This window comes from Budorcas taxicolor, chromosome 23 (genome assembly GCF_023091745.1).
Source record: "Budorcas taxicolor isolate Tak-1 chromosome 23, Takin1.1, whole genome shotgun sequence".
Classification (NCBI taxonomy): Eukaryota; Metazoa; Chordata; class Mammalia; order Artiodactyla; family Bovidae; genus Budorcas; species Budorcas taxicolor.
The window spans coordinates 24,248,621-24,266,475 of NC_068932.1; the positions used below are offsets into that span (position 1 = coordinate 24,248,621).

The 17,855-nt window shown below is 39.1% G+C and overlaps 1 protein-coding gene across 2 annotated transcripts; it reads left to right on the top strand.

Annotated features, from left to right (window-relative positions):
* The first annotated feature begins 12,936 nt into the window (after positions 1-12,936).
* On the top strand, positions 12,937-16,929 carry SFR1 (SWI5 dependent homologous recombination repair protein 1). Of its 2 annotated transcripts, none has more exons than XM_052661057.1 (4): positions 12,937-13,059; positions 14,170-14,285; positions 14,865-15,275; positions 16,241-16,929. In XM_052661057.1, exons 1-4 carry the CDS (start codon positions 13,047-13,049, stop codon positions 16,430-16,432), a joined length of 732 nt encoding a protein of 243 aa, XP_052517017.1. In that variant the 5' UTR covers positions 12,937-13,046; the 3' UTR covers positions 16,433-16,929. The 2 variants fall into 2 exon arrangements, with proteins under 2 accessions (XP_052517017.1, XP_052517019.1); XM_052661059.1 differs by having other exon boundaries at positions 13,050-13,173.
* Positions 16,930-17,855: the final 926 nt, after the last annotated feature.

Here is a 17,855-nt window from a genome sequence, read left to right on the forward strand (position 1 = left end):
CAAATATCAACTTAAACTAAAATTAAATTTAAAAATCCATTCAACTGTAGTGGTGGATATACTTCATTACACATTTGTCAAAGCTCATGGAATGTACACCCCAAAGAATGAACCCTCATGTAAACTGCAACTTTAATAATAATGTTTCAATACTCTTGCACCAATTGTAACAAATGCACCACATCAATGACACTAGCTACTAATAGTAGAGGAAAATATGTTGTTGGTGGGAAGAGGAAGTGAGCAGGTATCTGAGATCTCTTTGTAATTTGTGCTCAATATCTCTGTAAACCTAAAAGTGCTCTAAAAATAAAGTCTATTCATACAAGGATTTTAAAAAATTATATATAGTATTATACCTTCCCTGGTGGCTCAGATGGTAAAGAGTCTGCTTGCAATGCTGGGGACCCAGATACAATCCCTGAGTCAGGAAGATCCCTTGGAGAAGGAAATGGCAACCCACTCCAGTATTCTGGCCTGGAAAATCCCATGGATAGATGAGCCTGGCAGGCTACAGTTCATGGGTTGCCAGGAGTCAGACATGACTGAGCGACTATCACACACATGTAGTATATAAAATTTAGCTAAGACATAGAAGTGCTTGTTACCTTAACACTTAAGCTTTTCTTATAAATCCAACTGAGGTCTGGGTACAGAAACCTTGGTAAGAGAGATTGGTATTCCTCATTTTTTTCTTAGCATTTCAGATTCCACTTCACAGCAATGAAGTCAATCCTTGAGATAAGCAGTTAGCAAAATAACAATTAATTAAAATTATAATCATGACACATCCTTGAACGTGAAGCATTACTTGCAAAATGCAGCTTGACTTGAACTGAAGTGTTTCTCCAGGGCTTGCTTCAATAGTATGAGTCTATGTGGAGAAACCTAGACTTGGGTCCCAAAATTCATGCCATGTTCTTTGAGCCATTTTATCTTTGAATAATGAGATTTTCAAATACTTTTCTTCTATGCCTCTGGATAAACATGGTAGGGTCAGCAGGATAAACGTGCAAGAAGTAACCCTGCAGCCCCACCAAAAGATGAGGGCTGCTCAAGGCTACTCAGCAGACTGGCTTCCTGCAGTTCTCAGCAATCAGTCATGCCAGTCAGTGCCTAGAAATGTGCTAGACTCACCTACTTGTCAAGAGTAAGCAACAGACAAGTTACTCTGAGACTCAGAGGAGTTCTGAGAGGAAGATGAGTCAAGATTTACTCATCTGTGTTTTCCAAATTTGAGCACCCACCTATTCAATCATTAACTGTGAGCTTCACAGTTCTCTCCACTTGAGGATGACTGATAAAGAGCACAGGCTAAAATAGGACATGCTTCTTTGACATTTCCCATTTCCTAATCTAAATCCTTGGGATATCCTCCTATACAGTGACTCCAGGAGGTAGAGATGTACTTATTCATTCACAGCCTTTACCATAAGTAACAGAAATGTGTAACAGAACTTTTAAATTCTGTATTTATAAGGTAGTGTTTCTCTAATATAAAAGAGAGTTAGGAGATGAATGGTTGGGTTCTCCTTGGGTACTTTAGTAAAGTCTAAATTGTGCCCTAATAACCAGGACTCTAGAGCTTCAGACAAAGGGATGCTGGCAATAACAGACCATGTGCTTCTGCAAGTGGTGCAGCAGGGGGATGCCATGGTGGTTTGCAGATTTCATGCTTTTTGCAGAATAGCATGAAATAAAATCACATTTAATTTTGGCACTAGGAGCAATAATATCAGCAAGAAAGTGACCAAACTACATGTTTACAAGTCTTTAAAAAACTTATGAAACAATCATTTGTTAAATATTGAAGGAACATGTAAAACAAATCAATTTACTGATGTTTTTTCTTAATATGAATTTTCTACCTATCCATCCTGATATCTGTCATCCATTAACAGATGCTGAAATTTTAAGATGAGTATACAGAAAAAAAGAAACTGGAAGCATTCAATTCCTTATTTTAATTTTTCCTACATATTTAAAAAAGATTACCCTAATTTTGATTTTACCTGTGAAACACCTCAGACCAGCTCATAGAACACTAATGTTCTACTGGAGCACAGTGTGAGAAATTCTGGCTAAATGAAACAGATGAGGAAAGTTCCCTTATCAAGCATCTCTCTTGTGCTGCCCCTGCCAGCTGCTTCCATCCTCAGCTTTCAAGTGGTGACTTCAGGCCATCACCACCTCCACCGCCAGCACTACCACCTCCATCCTTGTGTTCAGGGTTCCTGTCTGCCACATTCCATATTAAGCACTTCATCCACCTCACTAGATTTAATGGCATAGTTGTTGTTACCCCATTTTATACAGTATGAGGAAACACTTTTAATGAGAGCATGAGTTAACATGGATTATAAAGGCAGAGTTGAGATTTAAGCCCTGGTATGTCTGACTCTACTATCCATTCTCTTTTTAACTGCTACCTATGCTTCCTTCATGACTTGATATACAGCAACAAGGGTGGAAAACAACAATCCATTGTATTTATAAGCCTGTCAATAAGCCCTTACATCAGGTATTCAAAAGTTTCTCAGTCACAATCTATCACTATATTATTACCCAAGGTGTCTCTGTGTCCTGTAATTGGGTTTATACACTTACAGAATATATTTAACAGAATTAGTTACAAAAAAAAGATGTTGATTGAAAAGTAGGAAGGAAGATCTATCTGGATTGTTGTGAAGACAATAACATATAGCTAAAATACCATTTTTCCCCGTGAAGGTTTCCTTGACTCAACCTTCTGGGAACTCCTTAAACACTTTCCCTGTACCCTTAGCATTTTATCTCCCAGTTGAACCCCCCCAAAGTCTGCTAAGTCTTCTGTGCAGGTGCTGGGGATATAGAGATCAAAGACACGGTCCCTGATCTGAAATTCTTGTGATGATATATGTATTATGAAACCTACTGGGTGCTGTAAAAGAGGAAAAACATTTAACTTTAGCTAGATGACTTGGGCAGAGGAGGAGAACGTGGGTTAATGGGAAGTGAGACAGAAAGGAGATTTCGACTCTGATCCTAGTGAGGTGGGAGGAGAAATCAAACAGAAGGAGGTGCATATGTGTTCATAGGCGTGCTTGTGTGCATGCATACACACATGCCTGTGTTTTCCAGGCAGAAGAACCAAGTTAGATGAAAAGCAGGAGAGGAGCCTGGCCTGTTATGGTAACTGTAAGCACATGATTCAAGAAGGCTTGTGTACAGGGTGTGCGCTGAGAAATGGTACCAGCTCAAATCGGAAAGGTATGTTTGAGTGATTTAGTGAGGAATTTGGATTTTTATCCAGAAGAGGTCTGGGTGTCACTGGAAAATTTAAACATCTCTGGAACAATCATCCTGGCAGTAATGTAGAGAACAGATGGACCTGGTAAGTGAGATGCACAGAGAAAGCAGGGTGCAAGTCTAGGAGTCGGATGTGCAGGCACCCAGGCTAGAGCTTGGGCAGCGCTATTGACGCTGAGGAAGAGGAGTGAGAGACAAAATATATTTAGGCAAATAAAATGAATAAATGGGACAAAATAAAAGCAATCTCAGTTTTTCAGATAAATAAAACTTACTTACCTTCTTCTGTTGTCCCTGAAATGACTCACATTTCTTCACTTTTTCCAGAGGTTGTACTATTGGTAAAAAGCACAGTTAGCAGAATGAATAGAATTAGTGTTCTTTGAAGCAGCCCAACATATATCCAAGCCAGGCTTCAGCAATACATGAACCGTGAACTTCCACATGGTCAAGCTGGTTTCAGAAAAGGCAGAGGAACCAGAGATCAAATTGCCAACATCCACTGGGTCATCGAAAAAGCAAGACAGCTCCAGAAAAAACATCTATTTCTGCTTTATTGACTATGCCAAAGCCTTTGACTGTGTCAGTTCAGTTCAGTCGCTCAGTCGTGTCCAACTTTTTGTGACCCCATGAATTGCAGCACACCAGGCCTCCCTGTCCATCACCAACTCCTGGAGTTCACCCAAACTCATGTGCATCGAGTCGGTGATGCCATCCAGCCATCTCATCCTGGGTCGTCCCCTTCTCCTCCTGCCCCCAATCCCTCCCAGCATCGGAGTCTTTTCCAATGAGTCAACTCTTCGCATGAGGTGACCAAAGTATTGGAGTTTCAGCTTTAGCATCATTCCTTCCAAAGAACACTCAGGACTGATCTCCTTTACAATGGACTGGTTGGATCTCCTTGCAGTCCAAGGAACTCTCAAGAGTCTTCTCCAACACCACAGTTCAAAAGCATCAATTCTTCAGTGCTCAGCTTTCTTCACAGTCCAACTCTCACATCCATATATGACCACTGGAAAAACCATAGCCTTGACTAGATGGACTTTTGTTGGCAAAGTAATGTCTCTGCTTTTGAATATGTTTCTAGGTTGGTCATAACTTTTCTTCCAAGGAGTAAGTGTCTTTCAATTTTATGGGTGCAATCACCATCTGCAGTGATTTTGGAGCCCCTAAAAATAAAGTCTGACACTGTTTCCACTGTTTCCCCATCTATTTCCCATGAAGTGGTGGGACCAGATGCTATGATCTTCGTTTTCTGAATGTTAAGCTTTAAGCCAACTTTTTCACTCTCCTCTTTCACTTTTGTCAAGAGGTTTTTTAGTTCCTCTTCACTTTCTGCCATAAGGGTGGTGTCATCTGCATATCTGAGGTTATTGACGTTTCTCCCGGCAATCTTGATTCCAGCTTGTGCTTCTTCCAGCCCAGTGTTTCTCATGATGTACTCTGCATAGAAGTTAAATAAGCAGGGTGATGATATACAGCCTTGACGTACTCTTTTTCCTATTTGGAACCAGTCTGTTTTTCCATGTCCAGTTCTAACTGTTGCTTCCTGACCTGCATATAGGTTTCTCAAGAGGATCACAATAAACTGTGGAAAATTCTGAAAGAGATGGGAATACCAGACCACCTGACCTGCCTCTTGAGAAACCTATAATAGAAAGAGTTGTAAACATCAACGTATGTCATTTGCATTCACTAAAACTTGTGTTCAGACAAAAATCCCAAATGCTTCCCCATTTTTCCCAATTTAAACTGACAACCCAAGATTATATCATGTTTAGTACAGATGCAAGCAACCTCTCCTTCACAGTTTGTGACCACAGCCCATTTCACTTGCAATTCACTGCATACAGCAACAAAAATCAGCAAATAAAAGATTTGGAAGGCCAAAGAAAAATCCAAGTAGGTGAGGTCTGTGGCTTAACAGCTTTACTAATTTAAAACTTCACCTATGGTAAAATGTGGCTTATCTCACTTATAATATACAATCAAGTTTAACATGATTATTAGGATACTATATCAGCCCTAAGAAAGTACACGTATATCTACTAAATTCATGTTTACATCATAAAATGTTAATCATAAAATCATGAACTTCCAAATCCTTTTTAGTCAGTTATATCAAAGGCTCTGAAGAACACGAAGGATGCTTTTCTCGTTAAGGAGGAAATCATGATTTTCTCAGAATTTTGCCCTAATTAAGTGGGCTCAGGTCTCATGGTGTTTGATCTGCTATTTTGATCTCAAAACCCAGGTTAAATCTGCAGAATAATTTGTAGTATGGAGTAAACAAGCCTAGGAATTGGTAATCTGTTATAAAAAATTGTGTTTTAAAATACAGTTTTGTTTTGCTTTTTTTTAAGGGCAAGAAACACATAGTAAAAATATCTCACTGCCTTCCCTTTCTCCTTCCCTCTCCTCCTACATAATTCTTGGCAGTCAATTTTGAGCTCTTGAGGACAGCTTCAGTTACCAGCATAGTGGTCCAGAAGAGCTTCCTGTAATATTAGCTTGAGTATTGATTGAAAGGTGATGCATTTGGAAGGTTTGCCTTGAGAACTGCTAATTAGTATTTGTAAATTTGAGTCTCATAGGTATTCTCAATAGTCCACGTGTAATTCTTACCAGTAGTCTTTCAAACCTGTGGTAACATGCTACTTTCACTCCTTAAAATCAAGTGACTTCAGGTACTGGCTCACCATATCTTGATATCATTGATATTCATGAACTTCTTTTTCTGAAATGGATTCTCTTCCTAGAGTTTACTTTGGGGACTTAATCCCATTCTGAGTGCAGAAGAATCTACCTAGATGAGGGGAACAGTAAATCTGATTCTTTCAAACTATAAAAATAGAAAGTATTTATAGGGTTGTATTGGTGGGTAAAACTGGTTGATTGATTCATCCTAAAACCTAGTGAATGAAAATAAATTGCTATCCTTGTAGACAGTTATTGGAATGAAATAAAGTCAGGTTTACATACCTTCAGAACCTCAGGAAAATAGATCTGAGTGAAAATAATATGCACTGGGAAACTGCTTTTTTTTAAAAAGAGGAGCATCTTGCCAAAGATTCAAACTCATTACTTTTGGGGTAGCTTAATTGCACAAGCTTTATGCTAATTATTGTTATATTAAAATATTTGGCAGCTTAACAAAAATCTTAAACTTGTACATGCACGTTCAAAATACCCTGTTTCAATGGCCCAGAGTTAGACTAGGAAAGCGTTTCAGAGAATGCCAACCCATAGTAATGTTGTTGTTGTTGTTTTTCCTTTAAAACTGCAGTTTATAATTTATAATTTCTTAGGAACTTGCTTAACAAATATGTACGTGATTAGTTGCTTACCCTCCAAAACCCAGCTCCATGTTCTTTGGTATCAAGGGATGCTTCCTGCCAAATGACAGGCTTTCAAAAGTCAAGAAGACCATCTTTGCTGGTGAGTGTTTTCCTACACTTGGTATGAATTTCACTCTCAGCACATCTTTGGCAGCATAAAGGTTGAGTTATCAATATCCAGCATTTATAAAAAGGTACAGATTCACAAGTTATAAACAAGTATGAGGAAGAGAGTAAAAACAGTACAATGGAGTACTGTGGAGTATTGACAAGAATTTAGGTAACTTTCTCAATGATTTAAAAAGAAGATAAAAGTTGGAAAGTGGCTACAAAGAAAAGGATAATTTGACTCAGAATTCGTAACTTACAAAAAGTGAAAAATAACTGAGGTGATATAGGCACTTGATAGCTGCTATAATAATAACCATAGTGACATATGGGGAAATTTTGGGAGGTGGAAAGTTGGGAAGACCTTGAGCTAAAAGTGTACACTGTTGAATGAAAAGCATTACCTGTCTTAATCTTCTGTTAATAAAGTTTAAATAGCTGAATGAAGTCTTGGAGAAACATGTGAGGGTGAATATAGGCTCTATTCTATGCTCTTTTTCCAAGATCCTTTCTATGGGAGGGATATTTTTTTACTACAAAATATAGTGATATCGTTTGCCAAATGTGGGTCATCAACATCATCACTAAACTTCATACATTATTTTTTGGAGAGCCACAGATGTGTGATAGAGGTGGAGAGCTGGGCAATGTTGATATCACTGGCAAGCAGTGTAATTTAGACACAGTGTGGGATTAGTGAGCACTAGCCATGATTTTGGAGGTGGAAGGGAGAGGATCAGGAAGAGGTGCTTTTGTCAAGTTGTCTTCCTCACCTTTGACCATGCTTCTCCAAGGGATCCTCCCTGGGGAGTCAGACCTCATGGTCAGAGGTTCTGGCATTCAGTGGGTTTTTTATTGCTCATAAACGTCCATGATGAAAATAGAAGACATCTTATGTTGCCTTTGGGAGCAGTGGCAAAGGGATCAAGTTTCAGTCTAGCTCTTAGATCCTGAAAGAAAGTGAAAGTGTTAGTCACTCAGTCATATCTGACTCTTTGTGACCCCACGGACTGCAGCCCACCAGGCTCCTCTGTCCATGGAATTCTCCAGGCAAGAATACTGGAGTGGATGGCCGTATCCTTCTCCAGGGGATCTTACTGACCCAGGGATTGAACCCGGGTCTCCTGCATTGCAGGCAGATTATTTACTGTCTGAGCCACCAGGGAAGCCCTTAGATCTTGAGCTGAACCAGAAAATTCCTGGTTATACACTAATTCACAGATTTACTCTACTGCTACAGATAGCGCTAGTGGTAAAGAACCCACCTACCAATGCTGGAGACAGGGGTTCCATCCCTGGGTTGGTAAGATCCCCTGGAGGAGGGCATGGCAACCCATTCCAGTATTCTTGCCTGGAGAATCCCATGGACAGAGGAGCCTAGTGGGCTACGGTCCACAGGGTCACAAAGAGTTGGACACAACTGAAGCAACTTACCATGCATATGTACCATCAAAGTTTGGCAAGATGTGGAAAAGCAGAAGCCAAAAGGTCGACAGTGTCCTAGAACATGGTAGAATGGTCTCTTAACTCCTTATTTTCCTGGTACTAACATAGATTCTTAAGGCATCCCAGGAGGCTCAGTGGTAAAGAATCCACCTGCCAATGCAGGAGATACAGAAGATGCAAATCAATCCCTGGGTCAAGAAGATCCCCTGAAGGAGGAAATGACAACCCACTCCAGTGTTCTTACCTGGGAAATCCTGTGGACAGAGGAACCTGGAGGGCTACAGTCCATGGGGTCCCAAAGAGTTGGATACAACTTAGCGACTGAGCAATGGACATTCTTACTCCTCCATCTTAAAAAAGCATCACCAAAAAGAAATCTTTTATATTCTCAAGACTAAAACTGTAATAAGAGGTGAGAGTAGAAAAGTGAGTTGACTTCTTTGTCAGCACTTCAAACAGATTTCAATACTGTGAAATTATCTTGGGAGTTGTTATCTCTCAAACTTCAGGTGGTTGAAGATGATTATAAGACATGTTCTGTTGCTTGAGGATTTGCTGACATCTATTGCCTTTTTTTCCCCTCTGAATAGGTGTAGGGGTGACATTTCTGAGTTAATAAAGGATTTGAGAAAGATGTGGCCTTGAGCAATACTTTTATTACCATTACTTTTCCACAATCTAGCTCCTCTGCCATGACCCTCCCACTCACCCACACCCTACCCCCTTCCTCACAGGTATTAATCTAACCTGAATCACTCTATTCTTCTCCAAGAGAACACACCCCACTAATAGCAGTGAATCAGAGACTCTTACTTCTCTAGTCTCTAATGCACTTGACAAATGCCAGATCTAATAGAATAAAAGGACAGGAACTTCATGTGAAAGGATCTCTTTAGGTTCTTGTTCAGTATACTACCCTCAACATTACTTACCAGATCAATTTTCTGGTTGCCTGGTGGTAAACAGGTTTTTATCATTGATCTTCCACATATCTCCATGCTTGAAGTAGTCATTCTACTCAGTGAGGCAACCATTCAGGCATGCCTAATATCTAATTCAAGGGCTCTTCCATCTTGAAGCTGAAAACAAAATCCTCTCTTTTTAACCTGATGAAAAAATATTAAAGAGTTTACTCTCAAAGAACACCCTTTGATAACAGTCTTCAGTGGTCTCTGCAAGTAAATCAATTAAACATTACAGAATTCCATTTAAGATATCTAAGCAATAGCAAAAAGAAATAGAATTAGTTTCAAAAAAGAAATAGTCTGTCAATTATATAAAGGGAAATTTATAACGGCACACTAAAACACCTATCTTCATCATGGATAGGTCTGTAGGATGAGACTTGAATTCATGGCAGGAGAAACCTAGAGTGTTTTAAGTCAATTTTTATTGGAGTATAGTTGCCTTGCAATGTTGTATTAGTTTCTGCTATTCAGCAAAGTGAATCAGTTATATGTATACATATATTCCCCCTTTTTTGGATTCCTTCCCACTTGGGTCAGCACAGAGCACTGGGTAGAGGGGTAGAGCTCCCTGTGCTCAGTAGGTTCTCGTTAGTTAGTTATTTTATACATGGCAGTGTACATAGGTCAATTCCAATCTTCCAGTTCTTCCCACCCTCACTTCCCCCCTTGTAGCCATATGTCTGTTTTCTATGTCTGTGTCTCTATTTCTGCTTTGCAAATAAGTTCATCTCTATCATTTTTCTAGATTCCACATATAAGCGACATTGTATGATATCTGTTTTTCTCTTTCTGACTTACTTCACTCTGTATGACAGTCCCTAGAGGAGAGTCTTTCAACTTATATACCAGTGTCATAAGAAATATTGAACACTAGTTGAGAGAATTTAGTAGACCTTCTTGTGAGTGTTATACAGTTTAACTTGTTCTAATGTACTTTACAAATCAACTTAATCATGTGGATTATATACATTTCTTCACCCAAGTGAATCTGAATTCTGGTTTTAAAAGTGTGTATTTATATTTTAATTGTTAAAAAATACCTATGGATACTAACTGTGTCTACATGATGTGAACTTTGTTGTCAATAAGAAAAGTCAATGGAATGGAATCTAGGTCATCCAGAGGTGACTGTTAAGATTATTATTAATGTTAAAAATTACAAAAAAATAGTATAATAAAATTTTAAATCGTAGCTTAAAAGAGTGTGAGTGTATGTATGTGTGCTTTGCTGTACGGAGAGACAGAGAGACTATTCATTATTCTCTTTTTGCTATTAAAAAAGAAAAAACCCACATAAAGGTTTTTAGGTTTATGTCATTATCTCACCAACAATAATCATAGACAAGAATGGACAGAAGCATTTTACCACACCCTGATGAATAACAAAGTGGTGAACAGTAGCCTTGGGTATGAAATTTAAAAACACACAGAGAAAGCCTGCCTTAGGTTAATATTAATTACTATCATCACTGAATTCTATTGCTCAAATTGTTCTCTATGGTGGAGTAGGAGCCTTGCCTTCTGGTTCTCTAGGGCAGGATTTTTCCTTGCCTGAAGTTTGAATACAATAAAACATACTATGTCTGAAACATACTATGAAACATACAATGTCATGTGTGGGAAACAACTACTTACAGGCCAGTAAACTTCAGGCTCTCAAAGACATGGAAATGATTGCTAGGCCTTATCTCAAGATACAATGAAAACTATAGAGGCTATATTCCAGATCCCTTACAGTAAATTGAGAGTGAAAGTTCTATTTCCACTTTGGTATGTAATGGGAGTAAGTAAAACTTGTGCATGGGAAGATCGTTCAGTTCTAACAACACTGGAAATCAGAGATGTAGGTCAACAAATGCACATTTCTGAAATACAGGTTCTTCTGAGTACTCCTTCTAAAGTTCTTTGAAAATCTGGCCAAAACAATCCCATTTAATATACAGGTTCATATAGTAAGCAAGTCAGAACATTTGCTAGGCAAGATGTTTTCATTTATGGAGCCAGCAAAAACACAGTTCTAAGCTTAGGTTATAATGATAAAAGGGTTTTGGAGCAGCTGATTTTAGGGAATCATAAAAACAACCCAATGTTATGCCCCAAGGTGTAAAGAATATGCAGAGTGTGCATTGTGCTTTTAGTGTCAGGACAAATCACTCTGCTTTTTTCAGTGTAACTGATGCCAATGGATGAGTAAAGGGAGAAATAAACGTACAGACTTGGATCTGTGGCTTAGCAAGCCAAAATCACAAGTTCTCACTTTCATTTTGTAAATTCCTTGAGATTTATATAATTTTTGAAAATTTTAAAAGAATCATAATACATTATTTAACTATATGTGGCAGCTCCAAGTTTTCTGCTATTTATGGCTTACGTCCTACAAATCATTGCATCTTTTAAAAATCTGCGGCCTTTTGAGGGGAGATAAGGGATGGATGAAAGGATTACATGATGCGTTCCTTTAGATCAATTAGAGAGTGATGACTATATTGTAGTTCCTTATATAACAACTTTTGAGTGCTTCCTAGATACCTATTGCCGCTTTTCACTGCCTATCCTGAACTCTCATTTAATTCTTCAAATCCTAGGAGGATTGATACTAGTATCCCTTTTATGGATGAGGAAGCTGAGACACAGACACATTCCATTACAAACAACACAAAGGCGCTGGGATCTGAACCTAAGCAATTTGACTCCAACATTTATGTTCTTAATCACTGCATTAGGTGGTCTTCAAGTTCTGTAGATACATTCCACTGTTTAGCACTCAGTTATTCCTTCTGGGTCCTTGCTACTTTTAAGCCATTTATATCAGATATTAGTAAAAAGACAGTGTCAACGTTTAAAATGGATATTCCTTAGAATTCAAAACACTGCCCCGCTAAAATTCCCAACTTCCACGTGACTCAGAAATTACTCAACTGTCTTTTCCCAAACTCAGTGCTCCACCCAATTAGTTCACTTTGTTGTTGCACAGCAACGGAACCTCGCTACACAGGAAACGAGGAGGGTTATTTTAGACCGAGGATGCCACTGCCCAGTATTCAGCCAGGGTTTGGACCAACCTAATCTTAGTCATTGTTCTGCTTCCTGTATTGCACCCCAACGACTTTCCTTGGGCTACATTTTCTTTCAGGTTTGACGAAAAGATTCGGAGCCAAGCTAAGAAATCTAAATTTTCAGATAGATTCGCCAAAAGAAGGAAGAGGAAAACAAACAAACAAACCACCCGTGGCGGGACCGCAGACTTTGAGGCAGCAGTCTAAAAGAAGCTCTACTGCTTCCGCTGGGGTTCTTACATTTCTAATGTGTCTGACTGTCAACGGGCCATTGACCCATCTTTTTGTAGTCTTTGCCTTTGGAGTTTACAAGCTGTAAATATAACACACAGCAGGCCCGGAGTCTCTGGGTCCCGTGGAGTCTGAGAAAAGGCCTTTGCTGTGGGGAGCGCGAAGAGACTGACGGGAGCTAGGAGAACAGGAGGGGCATTCTCAGGCGTCCTTTAGAAACACAAAAACCAGGAAGCAGCAAAGGAAGGCGGTATAAAAAAGAGCGAGAAGAAGCCGCGAAGAAAAGCGCGCACCTCATGGGAACCGTTAGTTGCTTTAAAGCTCTTCCCAGCAAACGGCCGCGCGCGCAGTGCCGCGACTCTCGGGCGCTGGGCGGAGCAGAGCCGCGCGTATCGGTCAACTCGGCCAATCACGCGTCACGACCCCTCCGTTTCGTCCTGCCCCCTTGCGGAATCTCGAGGCCGCGCGCGCGCAGTCCCGCCTCTCCGGGCGCTGGGCGGAGAGGAGCTGTGTGTCAATCAATCTGGCCAACCGCGCGTCTCTTCCTCCTCCGGCGCGGCCCGGCCTCTGAAACGGCGCAGCGGCTAGCGCGCTCTTTGTGCAGTGTGGGGATGGCTGAGGGAGGTACCGTGCGGGGTGTGGAGTGGCTGTCTGACAGCTGAACTTCTTCGGGGTTCGGATGGGGAATTGAATAATGCTCCCTTTCCGCGGTCAAGGCACCTCTCAGCTCCACCTCAGGTTTTGGGTGTCTCAAGGGCTCGTGTGGGCCTTCTGTAGTGGCTGCAGGGGAGGGAGGGCTCCTCTGGTATTTTACCTTGTAAAGTTGATGGCCTTTGAGAAACTTCAGTCTCTCCTTTTCACGGTCTCTTCGCTATTTAATTGAAAACGTTGCAGACAGGAGTAAACTTACCTGTGCTTGTGCTCCTTATTCCTCACCCCCGGGGGTCGTTAGTTTTAGGCACACAGCTTCTAGGATTTAGGGTAGTGTAACAGGTCTGATTATGTTTATTCAAGTGGGATAGTGGTGGGAAATAGGAGAATGTGATCCGTAATCAAGAGGAAGAGTAATCAATAGATAAAGGCATAAGATGAACTCAGTTTAAACACCGACAGGCACTTTAAAGAAGTTATAAATATATATTTTTAAATTTTAAAATATTGGGCTTCCCTTGTGGCTCAGCTGGTAAAGAATCCGCCTGCAATACGGGAGACCTGGGTTCGATCCCTGGGTTGGGAAGATCCCCTGGAGAAGGGACCGGCTACCCACTCCAGTATTCTGGCCTGGAGAACGCCCTGGACTGTATAGACCATGGGGTCGCAAAGAGTCGGACACGACTGAGCGATTTTCACTTAAAGCGCTAAAGGATTTCAATTACATTTTCCTTCATTGTGAAACTGGCTTAATGAGATTAAAGAATTCCTGAATGTTATTCTCCTCCCCGCCTACCCTGCCCCACCACCATATGGCAGGTTTTGAGACTTTTATCATTATTTTATCAGTCAGTAAAAACGCATGGAGAGTTCTTTATATGAGATGCTAGCTGGGTAACTTGTCATGAAAAAACTAGTAGTCACCATAATGACCAACAATCTAATTTAGGGAAGTAAACAGAAAATTGCACACAAAAAAGCAAGAATGAATCACAGCTAAGTGAAAGGAAGTTGTTTAAAATTGAATATATAGAGGTGTGGGTGAATTTGATTTCTGTCTTGTCATTATTTTTTGTTTTTTAGAAGTAAAGCAAGATTTCAAGATGGAAAGTCCATCAAACTCGGCTTTGATGTTACCTAGCACTCCACAAGCTGGTGCCAGTCCACCATCTCCCCATTCAAGTAGTTCAAGAAAACAAGTATGAAAATCTTAGTTCTTTCATTGGATGTATATTTCTAAGTATTTCAGTAATGGTGGTTTTAAGTCTACTGAACATTGTTAATAGTGTGTAGGTTAATAAGTAAAATTTTTGTTAACATCATTTTAGGTGTTTCCTTTTAGAAAATGTATTGGACCTTCCCCTTAGATTTTCATCCTGACTCAATTATTTTCATTTATTTTCAGTTCAGGTTATTACAGCATTCCAAACAAAAAGTTTGATGTCATGGAGGTCTCTGGTGGAAAGATCTTTTTCCTTAATTTGTAACTAAGCACCTAACCATATCAGGCTTGGACTAATTGCTGAACAAATGTTTGTGATTACTGAGATAAGTGTCTCAGTGACATTTTAGAAGAGTGCTGGCTTAAAAAGAGAATAAAACTTAGTGGAGCTTCCAGAAATTGAAAGATATTTTGTGATGGTTACTTTAGATACATGGAGACAGAAAGCCATCTAGTGGTGTCTGCCACAGAAATGTAGTCTTGATTCCTAGTAGATTTATTTATAACAAGAATGTTTTTCTTGATTGACATTATTAACATTTGATGCCTTTTTCAGCCTATGAGTGCAATCCTTAGAGAACGATTAAGGAAAACCAGATCTTCATTTAATTCCTGTTACAGTGTGGTAAAACGGCTTAAAGTAGAGAGTGAGGAAAATGATCAGACTTTTTCACAGAAATCAGCACCTTCGACAGAAGAAAACTGTTTGGAATTTCACGAAAAATTTAAACACATAGATAGTGAATTTGAAGAAAGTACATATTTGAAAGATACCTTCAAGAATATCAATGTTTGTGAATCTAAATCACTTGATACTGAGCCATGCAGTGATCTCCAAAATGACTTTATGAATGAGAATCTTGCCAAACATGAACTAAACAAAGAAAAAGCAAAATTGATGAAGCAGATTCACGAGAAAGAAGACCTTCTTCGGAGGCTGAAGCTAGTCAAAATGTATAGATCAAAGGTGAGAAGAATTTCAGAGCCATTGCCTAATAATTTTTTTGTTTGTTTGTTTTTAGATAAATGGTAGGAAAGTATTTCAAAAAGAAAATACAACTTTATTTTACAATACTTAGAAATAAGCCAATTACCAAGAGACCTGGCTTCCAACAACTTTAACTCAAATATAAGTCATAGATTTAGAGAAGAGGCCTTAAACACCAGGTATACATTTTTGAAAGCCCCAGCCCACATTTAATATGCAGTTGAAGCTTTTCTCTCTAGTTTCCATCCCACAGCAGTATTAGAAGTTTCAAATGTTAGCTGCAAATTGCAGTGAGAACAGAAGCAACAGTGACAGTGAAGAGAAAAAGGCTAAAAATGGGCCACAAAGTACAATAAAAAGTATTAGTAATGATTTTGTGTAATTAAATTATTACCAACAAATTATTTAAATGTTTCATGCATTTTCTTTAAGAAAACAACAAAAATATAATAAATTTTAGATCTCGATCCAGGTAGGTTGAAATGAATAGAATTTGGGCACTTGGAAGATGACCCTTATTTATCTGCATTATTCATTTATATTGTAATTGCTCTTTTGCAGTGTGTAATCAGTGATGGAATGCTATACCTTATTTGCTCTTTTGAATTTTTAGGATTTCTCTAAATACAACTACTTGAGTTTTATGAGATTGTGACACTGAAAAATATTAATTTGAATATAAGTTTTAAAGTATAGCTATAGTAGAAAAAGTAGATATTTTTAACCTATATTGTAGCTTCTTTACATAGTTTTGCCTTATTTTTTTCTCTGAAGGTAAGGTTTTTACTTAAAACCATTTTTCTTTTTTTCTGGGTAGACGTCCCGTTCATGTCCAAATATGTTACCCTTTAAACCTACTATGCATTGACTGATTTAACAACTTTCATTACGTAAGTTAAAATAGGATGACATACATTCATGCCTTTGTTTTGTTTCTGTTTCAGAATGACCTGTCTCAGTTACAGTTGTTAATAGAGAAGTGGAGAAGCTGTAGCCAGCAGTTGCTTTATGAGTTGCAGTCAGCTATGTCTGAGGAGAACAAGAAACTAAGCCTTACTCAGCTGATAGACCATTATGGGTTAGATGATAAATTGCTACACTATAACAGAAATGAAGAAGAATTTATAGGTGTTTAATTCATAATTTTATTCTCCAGAATATCTTTGTGAATGACAACTTAATTAAAAGATACTTATACATTTTAAAGGGAAGATATAAACCATTAGGGCTTGGAGAAAGGTATCCTGGTGAACCTGGATCAATTTAGGGCCTATATTATATAAATATAAACAAGTTTCAAAAATGAAAATTTAGTGTTTTGAATAAATTTCCCAAAGAAAACTTGCCAGTTAAAGAAAGGTGAAAAAAATTTTTAATTAAATCATGTTAAGATTTGGAGAACTGTGGAAGTGAGTTTTAATACATTGTTTTATTTATTGTGGTAAAACATTTTGTTTTAAATGTTCACTAGTCCATCTAGTGAATGTCTAAATGTAAACTTGTCTAAAAATACTTGCTTCCCCTAAGTTTATGCCTCTGCTTTGTTTTCACCCATTTACCTCATGTTTATCTGGATGGTATAGCAGGTATTTAAACTCATGTTCAAAATTATATTAGTTTCTGTCTCTTCAAATTTGTCACTTGTATTCTGTATCTCATTTAGTGAAATGATCATCTATTCTTTATAAAACCACATATGCTCATTTCCCACTTCAAGGCATGGTATACAGTTTCTTTTACATTCATCTGCCTTTCCAATCATATCTGTGAAAAAGGTTAAAGTTGGCATATCTATTCCATTAATAGGCTTCCCTGTGGCTCAGCTGGTAAAGAATCTGCCTGCAATGCTGGAGACCTGGGTTCGATCCCTGGGTTGGGAAGATCCCCTGGAGAAGGGAATGGCTACCCACTCCAGTATTCTGGCCTAGAGAATTCCAGGGACTGTATAGTCCATGGGGTCGCAAAGAGTCAGGCACTACTGACTTTCACTTTCACTCCATTAACAGTGACTCAGCCGAAACCCACCTTCACTGGGGGTGGTACCTAATCTGTTATCCTGGCCATAGGTAGACATATGACCCAACCTGGCCCAGTCCTTGAGAATCTGAAACTAAAGAAAAGAAAGCCCATCTCTTTTTGTGACCAGAGCAGTTGTATGTGAGCTTGGAAGCAGAAAAGCTTGTGTGTTTTAAGTGTGCCCTTACAGGGAAAGGCAGAGAGAGAACTTTGTGAGTCAGTGGTTTCTTGGTTCAGTCTTCCTGAGGACTTTCTGGGATTTCTGTTCTTGGGTCGTTTTAAGGGCTAACACAGCTTTGCTTGGGTTTTTTTGGTTTTAGTTTCCCCCTACCCCCAACCAAAAAAAAAAAATTCTTAAAAAAAAAAGTACTTCCCCTGCTACTTGGTAAATAGCTGTTACCCTAAGCTCCCCCTGCCCTCTACGCCCAAGTGCTCCTTTTTTCAGTCCAGTCCTTCCCCATGAGCCAACAAACTATTAATGTTGGCATATCAGGATTCTGCTCTTGTATGCATTCTGTTAGTGCCCATGTTCCTTACCCTCCC

Excerpts from the sequence above, each read along its gene's own strand:
- SFR1 (XM_052661057.1), top strand. Across the intron at positions 14,286-14,864 it reads CAAGTAGTTCAAGAAAACAA|CCTATGAGTGCAATCCTTAG; the intron begins GTATGAAAATCT and ends TGCCTTTTTCAG. Across the intron at positions 15,276-16,240 it reads TCAAAATGTATAGATCAAAG|AATGACCTGTCTCAGTTACA; the intron begins GTGAGAAGAATT and ends TTTCTGTTTCAG.